The following is a 25,815-nucleotide window of genomic DNA, read 5'->3' as shown; positions in this document are numbered from 1 at the left end:
ACTGTACTTGTCCATTGCTCTGGGCACTGATAACCCAATAGCAACCCTAAATGGCTGTCTAGCTGAACTCCAGGAGTGGATGAGTGCCAGTTGGCTGCGACTGAACCCGGATAAAACAGAGGTCCTTATGATAGGACCGCAACATCAAAGGACAAGACTGCAGCACAGCCAACCAACTGGACTTACACTCGGGGATTCAGAATTACAAACCACTAATCGTGTGCGGAATCTTGTCGTTGTCCTGGATGGTGGCTTGACACTTAAACATCAGATATCAGCCACAATCAAATCCTCATTCTTCCACCTGAGGAACATAGCCAGAATCAACCACTTAATTCCCTCAGATGATCTGCCAAAAGTCATCCATGTATTTGTATCATCTCGATTAGACTACTGTAATGCCCTCTACCTTGGTCTCCCAGCAAAAGAATTGCACCGCTCACAGCTGGTGCAAAACACAGCTGCCAGGCTATTAACCAACCAGCCATGCTCTAGCCACATAACACCAATCCTCTACTCTCTTCACTGGCTGCCTGTACGATGGCGAATCATCTTCAAGATTGGCTTACTGAGTTTCACAGCACTACATGACCAGGGCCCAAGGTACCTGAAGCAACTACTGACCCCATACTGCCCCACTCGATTACTGTGATCTGTAGATGAAGGACTTTTAGCAGTACCTAGAATCTCCCGTAATTTATCTGGGGGTCGAGCTTTTAGTCATGCGGCTCCGACTCTATGGAACTCACTTCCCTGCACAGTGCGAGAGGCCCCAACTATAGAATCCTTCAAAAGTAGACTCAAGACTTTCCTGTTTACGCAAGCATTTCCATAATGTCCCTTTAGTATCTACATGCAACTGTATTCTATGAAAAGCTGTTCTGTACTTCATTATTTTCTGTACTATATTATGCTATGTATCTGTTAAGCACCTTGAGTCCTATTGGAGAAAGAGTGCTATATAAATAAAATTATTATTATTATTATTATCATTATTATTATTATTATTATTATTAAGCTGCAAAATTATTGCTTTTTGGAACTGGGGGCCTGATTCCGAGTTGTAGGATATTGCACAGCCGCAGGGAATCGCAGGGAAGTGGCTGGGTAATACCGTACAGCTAATATGCTAATACAGGAGGAGGCATCTGGTGTACATAGACGCCTTCTGCCTGCTTCTGTGGTCTGCTGTTGCACCTCAAGACACACCATCGGATCACTCTTCAGGTTACTCAGATTTCCATCTCAGATCTGCAGTCGAGGTCAGACGCAGGCACTGACTTCAGCACTCCCACAAAACGGAGGCGACCTTACCCGCCCTCAAACGCCCTGAGCTTGTCAATAAGGCTTGGGCTTAGAGGGCACTGTGTACAAGGATGCAGGACCCGTCCTGCACATGTGCAGTGTTCCCATCATTGGACCATCGGGCTAGTAAACAAGTCTGAATCAGACCTGTATACTAAAATCCTCCAACTTCTGGAAACGTTCCAAAAGAGATAGTAGGCATTGAAGGAGGACTGTAAGTAGAGGTGGGTGAGCAGTGCTGCCGCTTACCATGTAGGGCCCAGGGGGCAGCAGTATTGCTCCGCTGTGGCACCAGCCTGAATTGGCAGAACTGCTAGAGAGTCCATAGAATGCTCCAGTTGCTCTGCTCCTTCCTGGTACGGAGGCAGGGCAGAACAGGGTGGATTTTCACCCTACTATGGCCATGTAGGAATGACTTATTTCCCCTCACAATACGTAATTCCATCTCAGCTCGCAGCCCACCAATAACTGTACAGAACATTTGCACACAGACACTTGTCATACACGAGACACAATGAAGGACTCTGCATGCACATTCTCTGCGGCTGATCAGTCATCCCTACTGTCTCCCCTAGAAAGATCTTTTTTTTACCCAAGGGCAGACATTATTTTGACATTTACTTTCCTGCACAGCACAGAAAGGAAACTGTGAGGTCAGATTGTCTTTAATCATCAGAACTTGGCAGCTGGGTACCGAGGGTGACAGAAAAACAGATCACATTTTAGATATTTAAGTCAATCTCAACTTAATATGCCCAACGTTCCTTTAAAATGTAATGAACCGTGTTTTATAAGCACCTATAAAGTTAGAAAGAAATGCGGCTACAAAAGTGAGACACCGGCTTCCTAATTATTACACTCCACATTGCGGAAGTTAATCAGTGTCACAATTATTAATGTGAAGAACATACGGGAAAGGTTAGGTCTTTAATTGTGCATCTCAGGGGGAGAAGGTCTCCCGATGAGAGAACGTACCTTGAAGAAAAGGGTTTTAATCTTTGCACAGTGGTGACCTCTCTCTTCTGGCACCGGTGAGTACAGGACATCTCTGGCCGGAATCCGGGCGTACGCAACTCGTTTGTTGTTGCTGAGAAGCCAAATAAAGACATCGGGCACAGTGTGTTGGGGCTGCAGAACAAAGTATGACAGTATAACTTCAGTATTGTTCTATGAGGTAAAAGATAACATTCAACTGTACTCATGCACACAGCTCTACAAAAGTAAATAGTGGTCATGACCTGGACAGGCTACAAGGTAGAATCACCCCGAGCCTCAAAATCATATTTAGAACCACAAGAGACAACCTGAGCTCCAATAGGGCAAGTTCAAACAGTTAGGTAGTGTGGCCAGCCAATCAGGAGCATACTTTGGTGAACACTCTTCAATGACAATCTTACCCATTGGCCTCACTTATTTGCAGATTGTAGAATCAGAAACTGGTGGTATCAGTGGTGGTTGAAGAAGTAAATGTGAAGAAGTCCCAGGGATAGGCCTTCCACTGGTCTGCTACATGGGGACTGTTTACTCAGGAAGATATATATAGTGGTGGAAAAACCGAATTGCAGTGTTCGGAACACAAGTTTTATAATCACTCTTTCAGTTCTATATCGGAACTGCAATGACGGTGAACAATCTTTCTTTTTTTATAATTCTATAATACAGGTTGAGTATCCCATATCCAAATATTCCGAAATACGGAATATTCCGAAATACGGAATTTTTTGAGTGAGAGTGAGATAGTGAAACCTTTGTTTTTTGATGGCTCAATGTACACAAACTTTGTTTAATCCACAAAGTTATTAAAAATATTGTATTAAATGACCTTCAGGCTGTGTGTATAAAGTGTATGTGAAACATAAATGAATTGTGTGAATGTACACACACTTTGTTTAATGCACAAAGTTATAAAAAATATTGGCTAAAACTACCTTCAGGCTGTGTGTATAAGGTGTATATGTAACATAAATGCATTCTGTGCTTAGATTTAGGTAACATCACCATGATATCTCATTATGGTATGCAATTATTCCAAAATACAGAAAAATCCGATATCCAAAATACCTCTGGTCCCAAGCATTTTGGATAAGGGATACTCAACCTGTACTGATAAGCCAGATTCCTCCCTCTTATCGGTGTCAGGACAGACTAGTTGGCTAAGCAGTGTGAGTAGAAGGGTACGTACCTATAAATGGCACTAAACAAACACAATCCAGAAACTTAAATTATAAATTGGTATTATAAATTGGGTTAGTATGTAAAAAAACACAACATTATTCAAACTAATTTTTGTTTTTGAAGTGATGACATCAGAACTCACGGTTTATAATACGTAGAAGTTTCTACATATATTAACATGACCTGTATATTATAGTACAATGGGGGTAATTCCAAGTTGATCGCAGCAGGAATTTTGTTAGCAGTTGGGCAAAACCATGTGCACTGCAGGGGAGGCAGATATAACGTGCAGAAAGAGTTAGATTTGGGTGGGTTATTTTATTTCTGTGCAGGGTAAATACTGGCTACTTTATTTTTACACTGCAAATTAGATTGCAGATTGAACACACCACACCCAAATCTAACTCTCTCTGCACATGTTAAATCTGTCTCCCCTGCAGTGCACATGGTTTTGCCCAACTGCTAACAAAATTCCTGCTGCGATCAACTTGGAATTACCCCCAATGTACAGTACACATGAAAACAGTGACAGAGACAATATGATCTACCTCATCCACCAGGAATTTGATCCTGTCCACAAAGTTCTGCATCTCCCTCATCATATCATTCACCGACATCTTCTTCTTCTGTTGTACAATGGATTTCGCTAGACTTGAGATTCCTTCCTGAAATCACACAAATGATGTGTTACAGAACAAGATCTTATTAAGATGCCAGCGAAGAAAGACAGCTGTACTGACGAAGACATCTCAGTCATCTCATCTTCAAAGACAAATTGTACATGTCAAGTAACTCAGGAAAACCCATCTCATAAAATTGCTTGACGAACCTTGACACAATGATGGAAAGCTTGGTGACTTGTAATACCCATATAATTCTACATCAGGTCAATGTTAAGATTTTGTCTACAGAATGTATTATTTCTTATTATAGACAGAATCGGAAATCAGAGTCTCTATAGCCATGACATGTATCTCACCAGTTCCTGCTTGCACAGAGTTACTCTCTTCTTATCCAGGGCCGTGGTGTTCACCATCTTGGCTTTTTTATCAGCTGCAGCGATGAAATTCCTGAGAATGCAAAATTGCAGATTTAACGCAACGTACAGTGTGTGGCAGAACGTTTTGGATCCGATTGAGATTTGCAGTCTGGGGAACAGGCAGAGGCATATGGTAGGTGGAATAATGGTTGACCTCAAGGGTCCCATGGGACATTGAGTGACCTGAAAATATTGGGCTTCGCCGTAATTTCAATTTAACTGATAATCTGAATGAACAATACTTTGTTCTGATAGACATAATACCTATAAATCGATATAATCCGCTATGATCTGTGCCATCTCCATCATGTGTAGTAGGAGCTGGGGCACGTTCACCAGGAGCCAATGGCCCCATACTGCTGATAGCAATTGGACCATCTTTAGCCAGAGAGGACGGAGGAGGACCACTCTGTGATGGGGTAAGTATTCAGCTGGGATCAAGTTAGGAGGAAGCTCAAGTGGGAGGCAGGATGGGGTAGAGTGTGATACAGACCATGGTGAGCCAGGTCCCTTTACTGGTAGTAAATAACATTCTAATACATATACCTGCTTTGGCTTATAAAGTCTGTAAGAACATCTCTAATCTTTTCTTCAGGAGCGAAATCGGAAATCTTGATGAGCTCTTTCATCTGCTCTAAGCCTTCCACCTGCAATGTAAGGATTGTCAGACTTAACAGAGATCTGGACTGTAAAATATAAACTCTGAGGGATGTAACTAACAGGATGCTTCAATAATAATCACATTATTTGTTTGCCATTTTGTAACTGTGAATGGAGTATAAACCCTTATTTGTACTAGTAACCCATCCTATGTATTGAAACTTTAAGGCTTACTCTTGTTGAGGGATTTTCTGCGCTTGTTTACAAATGCCACATGGAGTGCATGCAAGCCAGCACACAAAGCTGTGAGCACAGAGCTGATCATGTAGTGCACTGGTATCATCTTGTAAGGACAGGCCTGGCCTTATGTCATTGCCTATGGTTCCGCTGGTCTGTGGCTCTACAGTTGACTCCTGCTACATTGCTATCTGTCTATTTTGACTCTGCTTGATACTTGATCATTCCCTTAAATTCCTGATGATAACCTTTTGATTACAAGTTATCTGATGTCATTAATGTCTAATTCCATATTCACCGCTTAGCCTTAACAATAAACTCCCTGACACACTGACTATCTCATTACAATGGAACCTATCAAGTGGTGCGATATATTAGGCAGTAGTTCTTGAAGCTGATATGTTGGAAGCAGAAAATATGGGCAAGCATAAGAAACTGAGCGACTATGACTGTGATGGCTAGATGGCTGGGTCAGAGCATCTCCAAACGGCAGTTCTTGTTGGGTGTTCCTGATATGCTGTGGAAGCACCTACCAAAAGTGGTCCAAGGAACCGGCAACAGGGTCATGAGTGTCCAAAGCTCATTGATGCGAGTGGGGAGTGAAGGCTAGCCCGTCCCATCCTATCCCACATAAGAGCTATTGTAGTACAAATTGAAGTAAAAGTTAATGCTGGCTATGATAGAAAGGGGTCAGAACACACAGTGCATTCCAGCTTGTTGAATATGGGGCTGCGTAACCACTGACCAGTCAGAGTGCCCATGCTGACCTCTGTCCACTGTTGAAAGCAACTTCAGTTGGCACACGTTGAGTGTCAGAGATGGACCATGGTGCAATGGAAGAAGGTGGCCTGGTCTGATGAATCACATTTTCACTTGTAACATTTGAGCGGCCCGGTATGTGCGCATTAGTACTCGGGGAAGAGATAGCACTAGGGAAGAAGGCAAGTTGGCAGAAACAGTGTGATGCTCTGGGCAATGTTCTGCTGGGAAACCTAGGGTCCTGTCATTCACATGGATGTTACTTTGACACGTACCACATACCTAAACATTGTTGCAGAACAAGTACACCCCTTAAGGGCAACGGCATTCCATGATCGGCTGGATAATGCGTCCTGCCACTCTGCAAACATGGTTCAGGAATGGTTTGAGGAACATGACAAACAGTTCAATGTGGTGACTTGGCCTCCAAATTACCCAGATCTCAATCCAATTGAGCATCTGTGGGATGTGCTGGAAATACAAGTCCGAGCCAAGGATCTGCTGCTAACGTCTTGGGGCCAGCTAATACAGGGCACCTTCAGAGGTCTTGAGGAATCCATGCCTCAAAGGGTCAGAGCTGTTTTGGTGGCACCAGTGGGACCTACACAATATTAGGCTGGTAGTTTTAAGTAGAGATGGGAGGCGGGCACTTTTCGTGTTTTGGATCTGGATCCTCGCTTGTGTTTTGGATCTGGATTGGTTTTGCCAAAACCACCCTTTTGGGGTTTTTTTGGGATCTGGATGATTTTTGAAAAAACACAAAAACAGCTAAAATCACAGAATTTGGGGTCATTTTGATCCTACAGTATTATTAACCTCAATAACATTAATTTCCACTTATTTCCAGTTTATTCTGAACACCTCACACTTCACAATATTGTTTTTAGGCCTAAAAGTTGCACCAAGGTCGCTGGATGACTAAGCTAAGCGACACAAGTGTGCGGCACAAACACACCTGGCCCATCTAGGAGTAGCACTGCAGTGGCAGACAGGATGGCACTTAAAAAAACTAGGCCCCAAACAGCACATCATGCAAAGAAGTAAAAGAGGTGCAATGAAGTAGCTGTATGACTAAGCTAAGCGACATATTGTATCCTCCAAATTTTTGTTCTCCATTATTTTTCTGGAGTTATGTAACAAAATGCAGCACAGGAGAGCGTACTTCTACACAACACACAGGGCAAACCCTGTAAAAATTATTTGGAATAAATATTAATAACCCCTTTATTTGCAGTAAATAATATACAGCACAGGACATCACCACTGAACTTATATGGCAGCACCACTGGACTGGACTTTAACGGCAGTACCACTGGACATATACGGCAGTACCACTGGACTTATATGGCAGTACTACTGGACTTATATGACAGTATCACTGGACTGGATTTATATGGCAGTACCACTGGATTTATACAGCAGTACCACTGGACTTATATGGCAGTACCACTGGACTTATACAGCAGTACCACTAGACTAGATGTATAGGGCAGTACCACTGGATTTATACAGCAGTACCACTGGACATATACGGCAGTATCACTGGACTGGATTTATACGGCAGTACACTGGATTTATACGGCAGTACCACTGGACATATACGGCAGCATTACTGGACTTATACAGCAGTACCACTAGATTAGATTTATAGGGCAGTACCACTGGATTTATACAGCAGTACCACTGGACATATACGGCAGTATCACTTTTTAAGCACACATTCTCCCACCTCATGGTAAGGCTCCTGTCTTTTCTTCCTGGTAGTTATTCTCTTGTCCAGTGTACTGATTGAGGATTCACACAGCAAACTTGGTAGAAGAAGATGCTACCACTGGGCATGTGCAGAAACTCTGCTCTGTCCCTTAAACTGCATTATGTGGTGGTAGCTCTAGTTATCATATTATATACCATTGCTATTGTTTTCATAATTTGAGCCACTTGCCAAGAGGAGGGGGGTTTCTGGGCAACCGGACCCCCCCCCCCCACTCTGCGTTTGCCTATGACTAATGTGGAATCCAATACCCGCAAGAATCCGACAGCGGGATGATGACGTTTTGCCTCATTCTGGTTTCCGAGTCTGGCGGGAAAACCCAAGCCGGACTTGGATCCGGGCTCGGGACGTGAAGTTCGGTAGGGTTCGGTTCTCTGAGAACTGAACCCGCTCATCTTTAGTTTTAAGTGTTATGGCTGGTCACTGTATATTCTAACAGTGAATGTCTATGGGAAAAAAGGACTGCTGGTTTGGAGAGCCATGCAATTCCCATAGGATCTTCCTAGGCGGTGACTGGGCGTGGCTTTCGGTGGTGGGCTACTGCTACAGTACTTCATTCGGGTGTAGTATGGCTGACCGGCGGTCCGGAGACCGGCGGTCAGCATACCGACGCCGGGATCCCGGCTGGGAGGGGCGAGTGCAGCAAGCCCCTTGCGGGCTTGTGTGCTCGCCATGCTGCGGTCGCCACGGGTTCTATTCCCACTCTATGGGTATCGTGGACACCCACGAGTGGAAATAGTCCCTTTTGGTCGGCATGCCGACCATCGGGATAGTGAGGGGTCAGGATGAAGGAGGAGGTCATGTGACTGTCGGTCTCCCGACCGCCGGTCACATGAATACCACCCCTTCATCCACCTCTAAATCAGGCCCACAGTGCTACTGTACCTAGTGATTAGCATGTTAGGCAGACTAATTAGCATAATGGTCAGACTGATAAGCATATTCAGTGTGTTCTAACAAACAGACACAAAAAGGGAGAGAATATGTTCTTGAATTTTTGTATTAGATTTCTCTGTTTTAGGTTATTTATTAATTGCCTTCATCGTCTCAATAATGAGTTTGCTCCTAACGAAGCACATTACAATGTCAAACCAATATGGTTGTGCATTAAAGAATCAATCACAACTGCATTTACAGCAGAAAAATAAAATCACATTTCATTTCCAGGCACTGGAGTATCACATAATGTTCCGTTCATGATAATAGATGGCACCTCAGTCGTTCCGGTATCCGGACTCCAGGTCGACAACAAAAAGGTCGACACACCTTAGGTTGACGCCAACAAAAGGTCGACATGGACAAAAGGTCGACAGGAACAAGGTCGACATGGAAAAAGGTTGACGTGAGTTTTTCACAATTTTTTTCTTTTTTGGAACCTTTTCATACTTAACGAATCCACGTGGACTACGATTGGAACGGTAATCTGTGCCGAGCGAAGCGGTAGCAGAGCGAAGGCACCATGCCCGAAGCATGGCGAGCGAAGCGAGCCATGCGAGGGGACGCGGTGCACTAATTTGGGATCCCGGTCACTCTACGAAGAAAACATCACCAAAAAAACATAAAAAACTCATGTCGACCTTTTTCCATGTCGACCTTGTTCCTGTCGACCTTTTGTCCATGCTGACCATTTGCCCATGTCGACCTAAGGTGTGTCGACCAATTGGCGTCGACCTAAGGTGTGTCGACCTTTTTGTTGTCGACCCTGAGTCCCAGACCCAGTCGTTCCTGATCAGAGACAAGACAGCTGTATTGCTGAACATCTGCTTGTTATACGTGTTATATATTACATACTAAAGGTCCTAAGAGTCCTGCAGCACAGAGGTAGATTATTAAATGGCTTGCTTATACTCAATTTATTACTGTGGTATTCAAAGTAGATACAAATAATAACCAGTAGAATTACACTTAAGCTATTTATCACATTCAGTTATTATTTAGACTGGAATAAAAGCATGAAAATGTTCACAAGCTTTGTAAGACATTTAATAAAAAGCGATTATATTTGAGTGCGGAAGCAGCAGAATTATACATACTTTACAAAAGAATGGAACCCTGGGGCTAATTCCTTAATGATGCATTGTTCTAGAAAAATGTAAACTGTCATCCTTCCGTCCGCCACCATTGCCTTCACAATACGGGAACAGAGGCTGATTTTTGCATAATGAAAGAATACACAGCATTCGTATAACTCTTATGAGATCCCACGGCTACCACTGGGAACAGGCTGTATGTTGTAACAGCTTGCAAAATTTAATGCAGAACTTTTTGTTTGTTTTTAGGTAGTTAGTGAATTCACCTTCTCTATCCTATGTCATGTACTCCAGCAGAACCGTGGACCACAGCGGACCAAGAGCCTAATTCAGACCTGGGGGGTCATTCCGAGTTGTTCGCTCGTTATATTTTTCTCGCAGCGGAGCGATTAGTCGCTAATGCGCATGCGCAATGTCCGCAGTGCGACTGCGCCAAGTAAATTTGCTATGCAGTTAGGTATTTTACTCACGGCATTACGAGGTTTTTTCTTCGTTCTGGAGATCGTAGTGTGATTGACAGGAAGTGGGTGTTTCTGGGCGGAAACTGGCCGTTTTATGGGTGTGTGCGAAAAAACGCTACCGTTTCTGGGAAAAACGCGGGAGTGGCTGGAGAAACGGAGGAGTGTCTGGCCGAACGCTGGGAGTGTTTGTGACGTCAAACCAGGAACGAAACTGACTGAACTGATCGCAGTTGCCGAGTAAGTCTGGAGCTACTCAGAAACTGCTAAGACGTGTCTATTCGCAATTTTGCTAATCTTTCGTTCGCAATTTTGATAAGCTAAGATTCACTCCCAGTAGGCGGCGGCTTAGCGTGTGCAAAGCTGCTAAAAGCAGCTTGCGAGCGAACAACTCGGAATGAGGGCCCTGGTCGCTGCAGCGTACTCAAGCTGAAGCACCAGAGGCAGAACTCTGGGAGGCAACGGAATCATCTGCCGCCGGGCTCCTGCTCTGAAGGGGGGCACCTCTCCTCCCATTCTGTGACACCATTGAATTAAGTTAATTGATAGCTGCCGCTGTCTTTTTAGTGGCCGACTTCCTCACTGGTCCCTGCACCTTACAAATCACACCCTTTTTATTATACTGAATATATACACATTTTACAAGTATCACAACCACAACCTATTACACTGGAAGCTGACACCTTACTGATGAAGCTGTTTGCTCCTGTATAGAAAATATGAGAATTTTAACTATATGAAGATACTTCTCTGACAATTACACGTAACTTCATATAGTTAGAATTCTCATGTTTCCTCTACAGGAGCAAATAGCTCAATCAGTAAATGTCTGCTGTTAGTGTAACAGGTCATGGGTTCTAATCCTGGGTATGACTGCTAAGAAATGTGTGATTTAAAATAAAAGACAATTAAATGTATAAATACAGTATATCCATTTTTTTTTAAGAACACTCCACACACACACACACACACACACACACACACACACACACACACACACACACACACACACACACACACACGTGTATATATAAATATATATATATATATATATATATATATACACTGCTCAAAAAAATAAAGGGAAAGGGAACACTAAAATAACACATCCTAGATCTGAATGAATGAAATATTCTTGTTAAATACTTGGTTCTTTACATAGTTGAATGTGCTGACAACAAAATCACACAAAAATTATCAATGGAAATCAAATTTATTAACCCATGGGGGTCTGGATTTGGAGTCACCCTCAAAATTAAAGTGGAGAAACACACTACAGGCTGATCCAACTTTGATGTAATGTCCTTAAAACAAGTCAAAATGAGGCTCAGTAGTGTGTGTGGCCTCCACGTGCCTGTATGACCTCCCTACAACCCACACAAGTGGCTCAGGTAGTGCAGCTCATCTAGGATGGCACATCAATGCGAACTGTGGCAAGAAGGTTTGCTGTGTCTGTCAGCGTAGTGTCCATAGCATGGAGGCGCTACCAGGAGACAGACCAGTACATTAGAAGACGTGGAGGAGGCCGTAGGAGGGCAACAACCCAGCAACAGGACCGCTACCTCCGCCTTTGTGCAAGGAGGAATAGGAGGAGCACTGCCAGAGCCCTGGAAAATGACCTCCAGCAAGCCACAAATGTGCATGTGTCTACTCAAACTATCAGAAACAGACTCCATGAGGGTGGTATGAGGGCCCGACGTCCACAGGTGGGGGTTGTGCTTACAGCCCAACACCGTGCAGGACGTTTGGCATTTGCCAGAGAACACCAAGATTGGCAAATTCGCCACTGGCGCCCTGTGCTCTTCACAGATGAAAGCAGGTTCTCACTGAGCACATGTGACAGACGTGACAGAGTCTGGAGACGCCAAGGAGAACGTTCTGCTGCTTGCAACATCCTCCAGCATGACCGGTTTGGCAATGGGCCAGTAATGGTGTGGAGTGGCATTTCTTTGGGGGGCCGCACAGCCCTCCATGTGCTCGCCAGAGGTAGCCTGACTGCCATTAGGTACCGAGATGAGATCCTCAGACCCCTTGTGAGACCATATGCTGGTGCAGTTGGCCCTGGGTTCCTCCTATTGCAAGACAGTGCTAGACCTCATGAGGCTGGAGTGTGTCAGCAGTTCCTGCAAGACAAAGGCATTGATACTATGGACTGGCCCGCCCGTTCCCCAGACCTGAATCTAATTGAACACATCTGGGACATCATGTCTCGCTCCATCCACCAACGCCACGTTGCACCACAGACTGTCCAGGAGTTGGCGGATGCTTTAGTCCAGGTCTGGGAGGAGATCCCTCAGGAGACCATCCGCCACCACATCAGGAGCATGCCCAGGCATTGTAGGGAGGTCATTCAGGCACGTGGAAGCCACACACACTACTGAGCCTCATTTTGACTTGTTTTAAGGACATTACATCAAAGTTGGATCAGCCTGTAGTGTGTTTTTCCACTTTAATTTTGAGGGTGACTCCAAATCCAGACCTCCATGGGTTAATAAATTTGAATTCCATTGATAATTTTTGTGTGATTTTGTTGTCAGCACATTCAACTATGTAAAGAACAAAGTATTTAATAAGAATATTTCATTCATTCAGATCTAGGATGTGTTATTTTAGTGTTCCCTTTATTTTTTTGAGCAGTGTATATATACACACACACGCACACATACATACATACATATATTTATCTTAATATAGGAAATAGGGGGGCACCGATATTTATCTTGCCTCCGGGCAACTGTGACGAACTTACACCACTGTGAAGCACTGTGCAGTGTGAGCATGCGCAGAAGCCGCATTGCGCGTGCGCACACAGTGAGATGCAATGGTATCTCACTTGTGCAATCGCCTCTGCCTGATTGACAAGCAGAGGCGAACGCGGGGTGTGTTGACGGCTTTGGGATGGCGTTGCGGTGATGGTGGGGGCGCAGTTTGGACAATGGAGGCATGTCCGGACCGTTGCTGGGGAGGTTGGCAGTGGCTGCGTAACGTCGCACGCAGCCACTGCGGCATAAAACGTGGTGGGTTGCCGTCTGCCTCCACAGCTAGGCTACGTAGGCAGAGAGCTACTTGGCAGGTGTGAAAACATCACCGCCTTGCAATGCTTTTGCATGTCTGCGGTGGGGGGGGGAGGACCCGGCATGCAGGGCGGATTTACCCTGTGCTGGGCGTCCCCCCGCATGTCAGAGATTTTGATCGTACATGTGCATTTTTTTGCACATCTACAATCAGGTCTTAATTAGGCCCATACCCTATAACAAACTCAGGGCCTGATTCATTATGGAACGCATCCGCAATCCTCTTTGCAAATCCCCACTGTCTGAGTCCTGCGCAGGACCTGTTCTGCGCATGTGCAGAACGGGTCCTGCGGTCGCAGTCTGATTGACAGACAGAGGCGTACGCGGGGAGGGACAGAGGTGGGACCGTCCGGAGTTTGGGAAAACGCAGTCCGGGAGTAGCGAGGCCAAGGACGGCATCATGAGACGCAGTTTCTAAGCTGCACTGCGACGGCAAGGCTGAGAAAACTAAAGCTTACTCAGCCTGCCGTTGCAGATGAACTTTGGGACCGATGGTTGCGATGTTCATTTGATTTGCAATCGCATCGCAATTGCAGGCAGGAGGTGGTATGCAGGGAGGAGGTGGTATGCAGGGAGGAGGTGGTGGTATGCAGGGAGGAGGAGGTGGTATGCAGGGAGGAGGTGGTATGCAGGGAGGAGGAGGTGGTATGCAGGGAGGAGGTGGTATGCATGGAGGAGGTGGTGGTATGCAGGGAGGAGGTGGTATGCAGGGAGGAGGTGGTATGCAGGGAGGAGGAGGTGGTATGCAGGGAGGAGGAGGTGGTATGCAGGGAGGAGGTGGTGGTATGCAGGGAGGAGGTGGTATGCAGGGAGGAGGTGGTGGTATGCAGGGAGGAGGAGGTGGTATGCAGGGAGGAGGTGGTATGAGGAGGTGGTATGCAGGGAGGAGGAGGTGTAACATAGTAACATAGTAACTAAGGTTGAAAAAAGACAATTGTCCATCGAGTTCAACCTATTTGTGGTCTCCTATGCAGTCTTGCAGGGAGGAGGTGGTATGCAGGGAGGAGGAGGTGGTATGCAGGGAGGAGGAGGTGGTACGCAGGGAGGAGGTGGTATGCAGGGAGGAGGAGGTAGTATGCAGGGAGGAGGAGGTGGTATGCAGGGAGAAGGTGGTATGCAGGGAGGAGGTGGTACGCAGGGAGGAGGAGGTGGTATGCAGGGAGGAGGTGGTATACAGGGAGGAGGTGGTGGTATGCAGGGAGGAGGAGGTGGTATGCAGGGAGGAGGTGGTATGCAGGGAGGAGGAGGTGTTATGCAGGGAGGAGGTGTTATGCAGGGAGGAGGAGGTGGTATGCAGGGAGGAGGAGATGGTAAGCAGGGAGGTGTTATGCAGGGAGGAGGAGGAGGTGGTAAGCATGGAGGAGGTGGTATGCAGGGAGGAGGTGGTATGCAGGGAGGTGGAGGTGGTAAGCATGGAGGAGGTGGTATGCAGGGAGGAGGAGGTGGTATGCAGGCAGGAGGTGGTAAGCATGGAGGAGGTGATATGCAGGGAGGAGGTGGTAAGCAGGGAGGAGGTGTTATGCAGGGAGGAGGAGGTGGTAAGCATGGAGGAGGTGGTATGCAGGGAGGAGGAGGTGGTATGCAGGGAGGAGGTGGTATGCAGGGAGGAGGTGGTATGCAGGGAGGAGGAGGTGGTAAGCATGGAGGAGGTGGTATGCAGGGAGGAGGAGGTGGTATGCAGGCAGGAGGTGGTAAGCATGGAGGAGGTGGTATGCAGGGAGGAGGTGGTAAGCAGGGAGGAGGTGTTATGCAGGGAGGAGGAGGTGGTAAGCATGGAGGAGGTGGTATGCAGGGAGGAGGAGGTGGTATGCAGGGAGGAGGTGGTATGCAGGGAGGAGGTGTTATGCAGGGAGGAGGAGGTGGTAAGCATGGAGGAGGTGGTATGCAGGGAGGAGGAGGTGGTATGCAGGGAGGAGGTGGTATGCAGGGAGGAGGTGGCATGCACCTCCTCCAGCATTTGCATTGCTAAGGACTGCAAATGCAAAGCTGCTGCGAGTAGCTTTACATTTACAATCCTCAATGAATCAGGCCCTCTGATTGTTTAAAACCGGCACCATTCTGGTGATATCCTGTAATTGCTCAGACCATGGCAGCTCCCATTAGCCCTGTCTAAACAGCCATGCTTTCGCTTGCTTCATGTATAAACAAAAAGTATTTTATTGAAAGTTTTCACCTATCTTATCACTGACAGACGAATTTTGCTCCTAGGTGCACCTATTACATTCTATTTACAAACCGTAGTGATTATAGAAAGATGGTTAGCACTTAGCACCATAAGGCAGCATTACACTCTCACCTATTAGTAATGGGGGCGCACCACCAGGGGTTAAAGTGGGGCCGACGGGGTGGAACTGAGTTCCCTCACCTGCAATTGTAGGTGGAACTAGTTCCACCTCCTCCACGGCTCTGAACAGTTATTCCAACAGAAAAGCCAGCCACGTCAATAGATGATACTGGCGGCACTAATGTCACTGGCAAGCTGTGTCTGCCTCCCCCTTCCTCAGGTCCTGGCAGCTCCATGGTCCTCCGCCGCCTGGGACTCGCCCCTCCTGATGCTCACATGCTGTGCATGTCGGATGCGGTTCATCCCCCTCCTCAGGTCCCAGCGGCTTCTTTTTCTGTCAGGGCATATGTGATGTCATGCTGTGACCGCCGCTAAAGTAAAGAACAGCCACGAAGAGGAGCAGGCTCTGCGCATGCTGAAGACAAGGTGAGAGGGGGCTGGAAGGACACATCAGGAAACTACTGTTGGTTCACAGGGCATGGAGCTGCTGGAGGGACACAGGCAGTGAGCTGCTTGCGTGCCAGAGGCAGAGATGTGTATAAGGTATACTACTGTGGGCATTATGTGTAAAAGGGGAACTACTACTGTGGACATTGTGTATAAGGGGCACTACTGTGGGAATTATGTGTATAAGCAACATTTCTATAGGCACCGTGTATAAGTGACACGTCTAATGTGGGCATAATGTGTACAGGGCATTACTTCTGAGGGCATTATGGTGGTCATTCCGAGTTGATCACAGCCAGCAACTTTTTTCTGCTGCTGCGATCAACTAGTCCACGCCTATGGGGGAGTGTATTTTAGCTTAGCAGGGCTGCAATCGCTTGTGCAGCCTTGCTAAGCTAAAAAAATTTCAAGCAAAACATAACCAGCCCTGGGCATACTTACCATGTGCGACGGTCTCAGCGATGCTGGGGGCGGCTTTGACGTCAGACATCCGCCCTCCATTCTCCTGGACACGCCTGCGTTTTCTTCTCTACTCCCCGAAAACGGTCTCCAACGGTCCGGTTACGCCCAGGTACGCCTTCTTTCTGTCAATCTTCTTGCGGTCGGCTCTGCGACCGCTTTCTTCATTCTCCTAGACATAACCCGGCGACCCCTGTCACCGGGCAACGTAGCACATGCGCATTCCGGACCCGTTCACACCGCAGCGACAAACCGCTATGTGCGAACGGGTCAGAATGACCCCTTATGTGTATAAGCGGCCCTACTACTGTAGGAGTTGTGTATAAGGAGCACTACTGTGGCATTGTGTATAAGGGCACTACTGTGTGACATAACGTGTATAAGATGTACTACTGTGTAGCGTAACGTGAATAAGGGGCACTACTATGTTGTGAAATATTAATCGGGCACTACGTGCGGTGTAATGTGAATAAGATTGTGCTACTGTGTGGCATAATTTAAATTGGGGGTACAATTGTGACCACATCCATTCCTTGTGAGACTACAATCCTTTTTTGCATCATAAGGCTTCGGCACGAACTGTCCCTTTATAAAGTATGGGAGGTAGGGCACAAATTTATAGGTTTCATCCAAATTCTATAACCATTAGGAAATATACTGGGACATTAATTTTCCAGCATCCTAAATCATGTATTTAGTATTCTTTATCTGATTCAACAAACCCCTTTGTTTGCACCAATAATGTGAGGGTCCCTCATAGGAGATTTCACTCACAGGTACAGGTGTGAAGAAGAAGAATAATAGATTGGTTCTGACATGATTTACATAAAAAATGGGTTGCTTTTAAACAGGACCTCTAAAACCATGCCACGTGGCCAGGGCCGTCTTAACAGCAGTGTAGGCCCCTGGGGAAAGCAATGCACTGGGGCCCCTACCCATCCTCCAGCGGTAGGGGTGGGAGGTGATATCAGCAGCAGCTTTGATGTTCTGCGGGCAGTAGGGGGTGTTCTATCTTCCGATCAGCATGTAGGACCTGGAGCAGTCATTTCTGCTAATTACTCCTTTACTGCACAGATGGTGGGAGAACACTAAACTGTAGAAGGGGGCATTGGCCTGAATGAAGGACCCCCAGTACATGACTTCCAGGGCGGTAGGGGGTGTTTAATACGCAGGTGAGGGGCAGATAGTGGAGTGGGCTTAATATTCATCTTAGCTTTCAAAGGCATAAAAAAAACTAGAGAGTCCCACCTTTCAGGAGGTTCTGGGTACTTGGGGGTCAGAGTTCAGGAGCCAGAGCAATCCACCGATGAAAATCTAAAGCTGCATACTAGGCGTGTGGAGCTGGAGCAGGGACCAGCTGCTGGAAGACTGATATCTCTGGTCATGGGCAGAGTAAAGACAAGTTGCTCGGATGGGGCCACTGCTTTGAAGTCGGATATCTCAAGTTCCCCAGGGCTGATTTAAAAAAAAATCTGGTACACCTGGAAAAAGAGGACCCCCAGCCATCAGCCTAGGGCTCTTAAACTCCTTGCGCCCTTGGGCAACTGCCTCTTGAGCCCCTGCATGTGGCCCCTGCCCTATGATGACATCTCCTGCACCCCAGCCCTTTAAAAGCATCCTACTGTATAATAGTACCATATGCTCCATTGGAGGTTTCTGTCCACCTTCAGCTCACCTTACAGCTGCAAACTACAGTATAGCAGCCAGGGCTGCCATCAGACACTGTGGGGCCCAGGACTGAAAAATAGGTAGCTGTGGGAGTGGGTGTTATTATAACATGTCAAACTATCATATAAACTATATGATACCTTATCCCTGCCTTAGCCACCTCAGTATGATACCTACATACCTTCATGAATACCCTCGTGCCAGCTCCACCTCACTCTCTCTCTCTCTCACACACACACACACACACACACACACACACACACACACACACACACACACACACACACTTAAACACACATATACTCTAACCACCTCCTACTCACATACATATACCCAGATCTGCCCCAGGGACCTCCCTCACACATGTACCTCAGCCACCTACCTCTCACACACACATATATATATCCAGCCATGCACTAGTCACCTGCCTTTCAAACACATTTACCCCAGCCAGCTACAGTACCTCTCACACATATTACCTACCTCTCACACATATTACCCCAGCCCTGCCCCAGTAATCTCCATATCACACACAAACACCCCATCCACCTACCTCTCACACATATAACCCTAGTCCTACCTTAACCACCTTGGAATTATACAAATACCCTCATAGCAGCTCCACCACTCTCTCTCTCTCTCTCTCTCTCTCACACACACACACACACACACACACACACACACACACACACACACACACACACACCTCCCTCTGCAGTACACATATACCCAGCCCTGCCCCAGCCACCTACCTCTGATACACATATACCCAACCCTGCCCCAGACACCTACCACTGACGCACATATACCCAGCCCTGCCCCCAGCCAGCTACCTCTCAGACACATATACCCAACCCTGCCCCAGACACCTACCTCTGACACACATATACCCAGCCCTGACCTAGCCACCTACCTCTCAGAAACATATATAGCCAGCCATGCCCCAGCCACCTACCTCTCACACACATATAACTAGCCCTGCCCCAGCCACCTACCTCTGACACACATATACCCAGCCCTGCCCCATCCACTTACCTCTCAGACACATATACTCAGCCCTGCCACAGCCACCTACATCTCACACGCATATACCACAGCCACCTCCCTCTCACATAGATACTGTAGCCCTGCCTTGCTGCTGTCAGCCAGAGTTTCCCAGGGTAGATGCTAGATCCAAGCTTTCCCACTGTGCTACTGGGTCTGCCATGATCCTGCAGTAATAATATTGCCTTCTCTCTGACTTCTGGTAAACATGATGCTTCCTTGTATTCTTCTGTATATGTTCATCCATATTGGGTTTTTTTTTGTCTCATCCATGGCGGCGGCCATTTAGTTGAGGACACTTCTATAAAGATCCTTATTTGTATATGCATAGGGGGGCCCCCTCTTAATCCCAGCAGTCCCCCCCTGGTGGCAGCCCTGATAGAAGCTTTCAAAATCTTCTACTTAATAATCTTTTCTCCTCTGACTCCTGCTTCTTATCTGAGCCATGGGAAACAGGCATCTCCGGAAGGCCTACAGATGGTGGGTAGATCGCCCGCTAGAAACATTTTTGTCCAGGATATACTGTTTGGACCGCACTGAATGAAACCAGAACATTACCCGGTGTTCCACCTTTCGATGACTTTAGCTATCTGTAACTAAAGCATCTGCTACAGACTCTGAACCACTAATCACTTATATTTGAAGCAGTGTGCACAAACAAATTACACATACTATTTCCATGGCATGTATGACTATGTAGTTGGCCTAGGGCCCCTGTCCTTACAAACATAGGGGCTGATTCACGTGTGTAAGTAAAGCAAAAAAGCAAGCAACTGGGCAAAACCATGTTGCACTGCAGGTGGGGCAATATTGTTTCTGTGCAGGGTATTTACCATTTAAATACTCCCATTGGCTGGCTTCATAGCAGTCTGGGGGCGGGCTAAAGGATGACTGACAGGCTGAGCAGTGAGTTCAGTAATGTGGCGGCAGATCCCCGGTGAAGGAAGCCTGGACATACGTTATATACATCTTCACATGTATGTTCATATGTCCTGGTCAGCTCCCCCCTGCACACTGTGGATGGCACTGCAGCCCAGGGGCAGCAGCCGACGCTGGTTAGGGTTAAGCACTAGGGTGAGGGTTAAGCGTTAGCTTTGGGGTTAGGGGTTATACTTACTGCAGGATTTGCCAGAGGTCATCAGAATGTTTTGTTGACATCCATTTTATCAGTGTTGATGTTATCAATGTTGACATGACAAGCATACAGCCATGCTGACATTCCTATAGCAATTACAACCATGACCTATGGCCTCTCCTCTGCACCAATTCCTTGGTCCTTTTGGCATCAGCAGCAGTGATGGGGGGGGAGGCGGACCAACACGCCTGTGAGTGTCTCACCACAATTTTCCTCACCTTCGTTCTTATAGTGCTATTTGCAACCAAGTTTTACACTGCAAGTCACTGACTCACCAGGTGGTCGGCCATTTTCTGTAGCGTGTTTGAAGTGTACAGTCTAAAGGTCTGATCGCCCCATGTGCTCTTCACGTAGATACAGGGCTTTTTCTCATAAAATGGTAAGTAGTAGTAATTCCTACAAGAGAAAAACAGTGATGTGTTAGTGACATTAATCTTTTACGGGTTGGGTATGTGCGACCGACGGTCAGGAGGCCGCCGGTCACCATACCGACGCTGGGATCCCGGCATCGAGATGGCCACCGGGAGGAAGGGGGTGCGAGCCCCTTTGGGAATAGTCCCTGCTATTCGGCATGTTGACTGATGGGATTCTAAGGGGGCGGGATGTAGGGGGAGGTATTGTGACCAGCTGACTCCTGATAGCCGGTCACATAACTACATCCCGAATTTTACCCTACATAAATTGTCGACAGTACTGTCCCATAAATACTGTATAAATATGCAAAGACCACTCGGTTTATCCATCAGAATGATCTGAGGTTTGTGTACTCCCCTTTTTCCACAAAAGTGGATGCAAATTCCTATAGGAGAATACCAAAGCGAGAACACAGTTCTATTTTAAGAACAGAGAATATCTTCCATAATACGGGATTATCAGTTTGGGATAATCCAATGACTGTTATGCACCTCAGGCTGATCGTTTTACCTGTTTCCCTCTGTTATGATTGGTTTCTCCGGGGCTGTCACTGACTTAAAGGACATTGACATCTCAGAAGCAGCTTCCCCCTCCTCGGCGTGCAGCAGCGGGACACTGTCCGAGTCATCAGCGTCTGACGCCTTCTTCTTACTTGTATGGTGCGACGCTCCATCAAGAACATTCCCATAATTACCTGCAAACATCGCAGACATTGCATATTTGTCTTACACAGTGACACCATAAACTGGTACAAATGACTTGCAGTACTAGCTACTTTACACTCATTCAGGGATATGCTGAAAGTCTATTATTCCTTTCCACTATCCTTCCTTATACATCCCGGTTTCTGAATGGCCCCAGTCTCTTTCATTAGAGGAACAAAAAAGGCTTTACCCTTCACCTAAGGGTTTTCTTTAACCGTGGCACCTGAGCTGTAGACTCATCAAATGACATATTATCAATATCAAAGCATGATGACCGGATTACCCATTTGGTGATCTAGGTGTTCGCCTTGGGCCTGGTGGCCTCCAGGTGCCCCCACCTTCTGCGGCCTGCATTTTTTTTTTAAATATGCGGCTGAGAACTTCACTCATATTGAGTGGGGCCTCAGGTTTGGCGTTTTGTGCCCAAGGCCTTGGTCTGAACGTTGCCTGAATTATAGGGACCAGACCTGACCTAAAGGGGTTGGCCCTGCTATTATGATGATTTTGGTTGGATGTCCCCTTCTCTGGGACCGGCCATCAATCAGCAGGTTCCTTTATAAACCTGCTGCTCCTCTCCTGCTCTCCATCTCATCTCCTAACCACGCGCCTGCTACCGCTACTTGCCTTACTCCATGCTTGTGTATGATGCTATGGGGAAAGGGTCTCTGAGAAGGGCTTAGCAAATGACTCTTCTACAGTCTTAGACACGCGGAGTCAGTCCCTCACTATGGCCCTCTCACCCTCCCCACTCCTGCTTTTTCCCCCCAGGTGTCTCCACACTTTGTAACCACTGGTGTCAGTGGGACACATGGAAGAGAAGTGGTCTGACATGAGCAAGTGGGGCATCTGCTGGTTGAGGGTAGGGCATGGGGCAGTCAGAAGCACTAGTCACCAAAGTAGGGCTAAGATCAGCACCGGTAACGCCTTGTACGGTGCGTCTCATCTGTAGCTGAAATACCGGCTTTTCTCACAGCCCAACAAACGGCAGATGTGGAAGAATGATTGGAATGATTGCATCGTTTTCATTTTTTGCATTTAGATATGCGCAAAAACGATTTGGGAATTTGTTCAAATACAACAAAGTTTGGCTGTTTTTGCAGATTCCTAACAACTTGCGAGGTCACCCGTAAGGCAGCTACCAATTTCACCATCATCAGAGTTTCGTTTTAATGTGAAACAAGTTCAGCAGCGTGGGACAGACAAGGGAGCAAAACAAAAAGTGGATTTTACAATAAAAGCAAAATGAACAGAAACATTAAAAAAAAATTACCTATATAAACTTATTTTGAAAACATTGTTTTTTTTTCAGTTTAAAACAGAAATAAAAGATTTATGAATCTACTCGCTCTCACAAAAGTGCAAATCATTGCACTGTTAGGACTGTTTAGTTCACTGGGAGTTTTGTATGTTCGGAGGAAATTTTCCTTCCCAGAGCACATAGCACTGCGGTTAATAAGAGTTTTAGGTGCATATTTACTAAACAGCGACTTTGCGACTTTGACAGCTGTTTTTAAAAGGCTAATAGTAATTAGAGATGAGCGCCTGAAATTTTTCGGGTTTTGTGTTTTGGTTTTGGGTTCGGTTCCGCGGCCGTGTTTTGGGTTCGAACGCGTTTTGGCAAAACCTCACCGAATTTTTTTTGTCGGATTCGGGTGTGTTTTGGATTCGGGTGTTTTTTTCAAAAAACACTAAAAAACAGCTTAAATCATAGAATTTGGGGGTCATTTTGATCCCAAAGTATTATTAACCTCAAAAACCATAATTTACACTCATTTTCAGTCTATTCTGAATACCTCACACCTCACAATATTATTTTTAGTCCTAAAATTTGCACCGAGGTCGCTGTGTGAGTAAGATAAGCGACCCTAGTGGCCGACACAAACACCGGGCCCATCTAGGAGTGGCACTGCAGTGTCACGCAGGATGTCCCTTCCAAAAAACCCTCCCCAAACAGCACATGACGCAAAGAAAAAAAGAGGCGCAATGAGGTAGCTGTGTGAGTAAGATTAGCGACCCTAGTGGCCGACACAAACACCGGGCCCATCTAGGAGTGGCACTGCAGTGTCACGCAGGATGGCCCTTCCAAAAAACCCTCCCCAAACAGCACATGACGCAAAGAAAAAAAGAGGCGCAATGAGGTAGCTGTGTGAGTAAGATTAGCGACCCTAGTGGCCGACACAAACACCGGGCCCATCTAGGAGTGGCACTGCAGTGTCACGCAGGATGTCCCTTCCAAAAAACCCTCCCCAAACAGCACATGACGCAAAGAAAAAAAGAGGCGCAATGAGGTAGCTGTGTGAGTAAGATTAGCGACCCTAGTGGCCGACACAAACACCGGGCCCATCTAGGAGTGGCACTGCAGTGTCACGCAGGATGTCCCTTCCAAAAAACCCTCCCCAAACAGCACATGACGCAAAGAAAAAAAGAGGCGCAATGAGGTAGCTGACTGTGTGAGTAAGATTAGCGACCCTAGTGGCCGACACAAACACCGGGCCCATCTAGGAGTGGCACTGCAGTGTCACGCAGGATGTCCCTTCCAAAAAACCCTCCCCAATCAGCACATGATGCAAAGAAAAAGAAAAGAAAAAAGAGGTGCAAGATGGAATTGTCCTTGGGCCCTCCCACCCACCCTTATGTTGTATAAACAAAACAGGACATGCACACTTTAACCAACCCATCATTTCAGTGACAGGGTCTGCCACACGACTGTGACTGATATGACGGGTTGGTTTGGACCCCCCCCAAAAAAGAAGCAATTAATCTCTCCTTGCACAAACTGGCTCTACAGAGGCAAGATGTCCACCTCATCTTCACCCTCCGATATATCACCGTGTACATCCCCCTCCTCACAGATTATCAATTCGTCCCCACTGGAATCCACCATCTCAGCTCCCTGTGTACTTTGTGGAGGCAATTGCTGCTGGTCAATGTCTCCGCGGAGGAATTGATTATAATTCATTTTAATGAACATCATCTTCTCCACATTTTCTGGATGTAACCTCGTACGCCGATTGCTGACAAGGTGAGCGGCGGCACTAAACACTCTTTCGGAGTACACACTTGTGGGAGGGCAACTTAGGTAGAATAAAGCCAGTTTGTGCAAGGGCCTCCAAATTGCCTCTTTTTCCTGCCAGTATAAGTACGGACTGTGTGACGTGCCTACTTGGATGCGGTCACTCATATAATCCTCCACCATTCTATCAATGTTGAGAGAATCATATGCAGTGACAGTAGACGACATGTCCGTAATCGTTGTCAGGTCCTTCAGTCCGGACCAGATGTCAGCATCAGCAGTCGCTCCAGACTGCCCTGCATCACCGCCAGCGGGTGGGCTCGGAATTCTGAGCCTTTTCCTCGCACCCCCAGTTGCGGGAGAATGTGAAGGAGGAGATGTTGACAGGTCGCCTTCCGCTTGACTTGACAATTTTGTCACCAGCAGGTCTTTCAACCCCAGCAGACTTGTGTCTGCCGGAAAGAGAGATCCAAGGTAGGCTTTAAATCTAGGATCGAGCACGGTGGCCAAAATGTAGTGCTCTGATTTCAACAGATTGACCACCCGTGAATCCTTGTTAAGCGAATTAAGGGCTGCATCCACAAGTCCCACATGCCTAGCGGAATCGCTCCCTTTTAGCTCCTTCTTCAATGCCTCCAGCTTCTTCTGCAAAAGCCTGATGAGGGGAATGACCTGACTCAGGCTGGCAGTGTCTGAACTGACTTCACGTGTGGCAAGTTCAAAGGGCATCAGAACCTTGCACAACGTTGAAATCATTCTCCACTGCACTTGAGACAGGTGCATTCCACCTCCTATATCGTGCTCAATTGTATAGGCTTGAATGGCCTTTTGCTGCTCCTCCAACCTCTGAAGCATATAGAGGGTTGAATTCCACCTCGTTACCACTTCTTGCTTCAGATGATGGCAGGGCAGGTTCAGTAGTTTTTGGTGGTGCTCCAGTCTTCTGTACGTGGTGCCTGTACGCCGAAAGTGTCCCGCAATTCTTCAGGCCACCGACAGCATCTCTTGCACGCCCCTGTCGTTTTTTAAAAAATTCTGCACCACCAAATTCAAGGTATGTGCAAAACATGGGACGTGCTGGAATTTGCCCATATTTAATGCACACACAATATTGCTGGCGTTGTCCGATGCCACAAATCCACAGGAGAGTCCAATTGGGGTAAGCCATTCCGCGATGATCTTCCTCAGTTGCCGTAAGA

General features: G+C 46.7%; 1 protein-coding gene across 1 annotated transcript in view; it reads right to left on the bottom strand.

The window, feature by feature from the left end:
- FER1L6 (fer-1 like family member 6) overlaps positions 1-25,815 on the bottom strand; it is a 478,947-nt gene that overhangs the window by 121,182 nt on the left and 331,950 nt on the right. The window contains 6 exon segments of the mRNA XM_063924401.1: positions 2,281-2,433; positions 4,029-4,145; positions 4,460-4,550; positions 5,066-5,166; positions 20,761-20,881; positions 21,410-21,593. Coding sequence (XP_063780471.1) covers positions 2,281-2,433; positions 4,029-4,145; positions 4,460-4,550; positions 5,066-5,166; positions 20,761-20,881; positions 21,410-21,593 — 767 coding nt within the window.

The sequence above is a fragment of the Pseudophryne corroboree genome, chromosome 5 (assembly GCF_028390025.1).
Source record: "Pseudophryne corroboree isolate aPseCor3 chromosome 5, aPseCor3.hap2, whole genome shotgun sequence".
Lineage (NCBI taxonomy): Eukaryota > Metazoa > Chordata > Amphibia > Anura > Myobatrachidae > Pseudophryne > Pseudophryne corroboree.
This window is presented reverse-complemented; position numbering and strand designations above follow the sequence as displayed.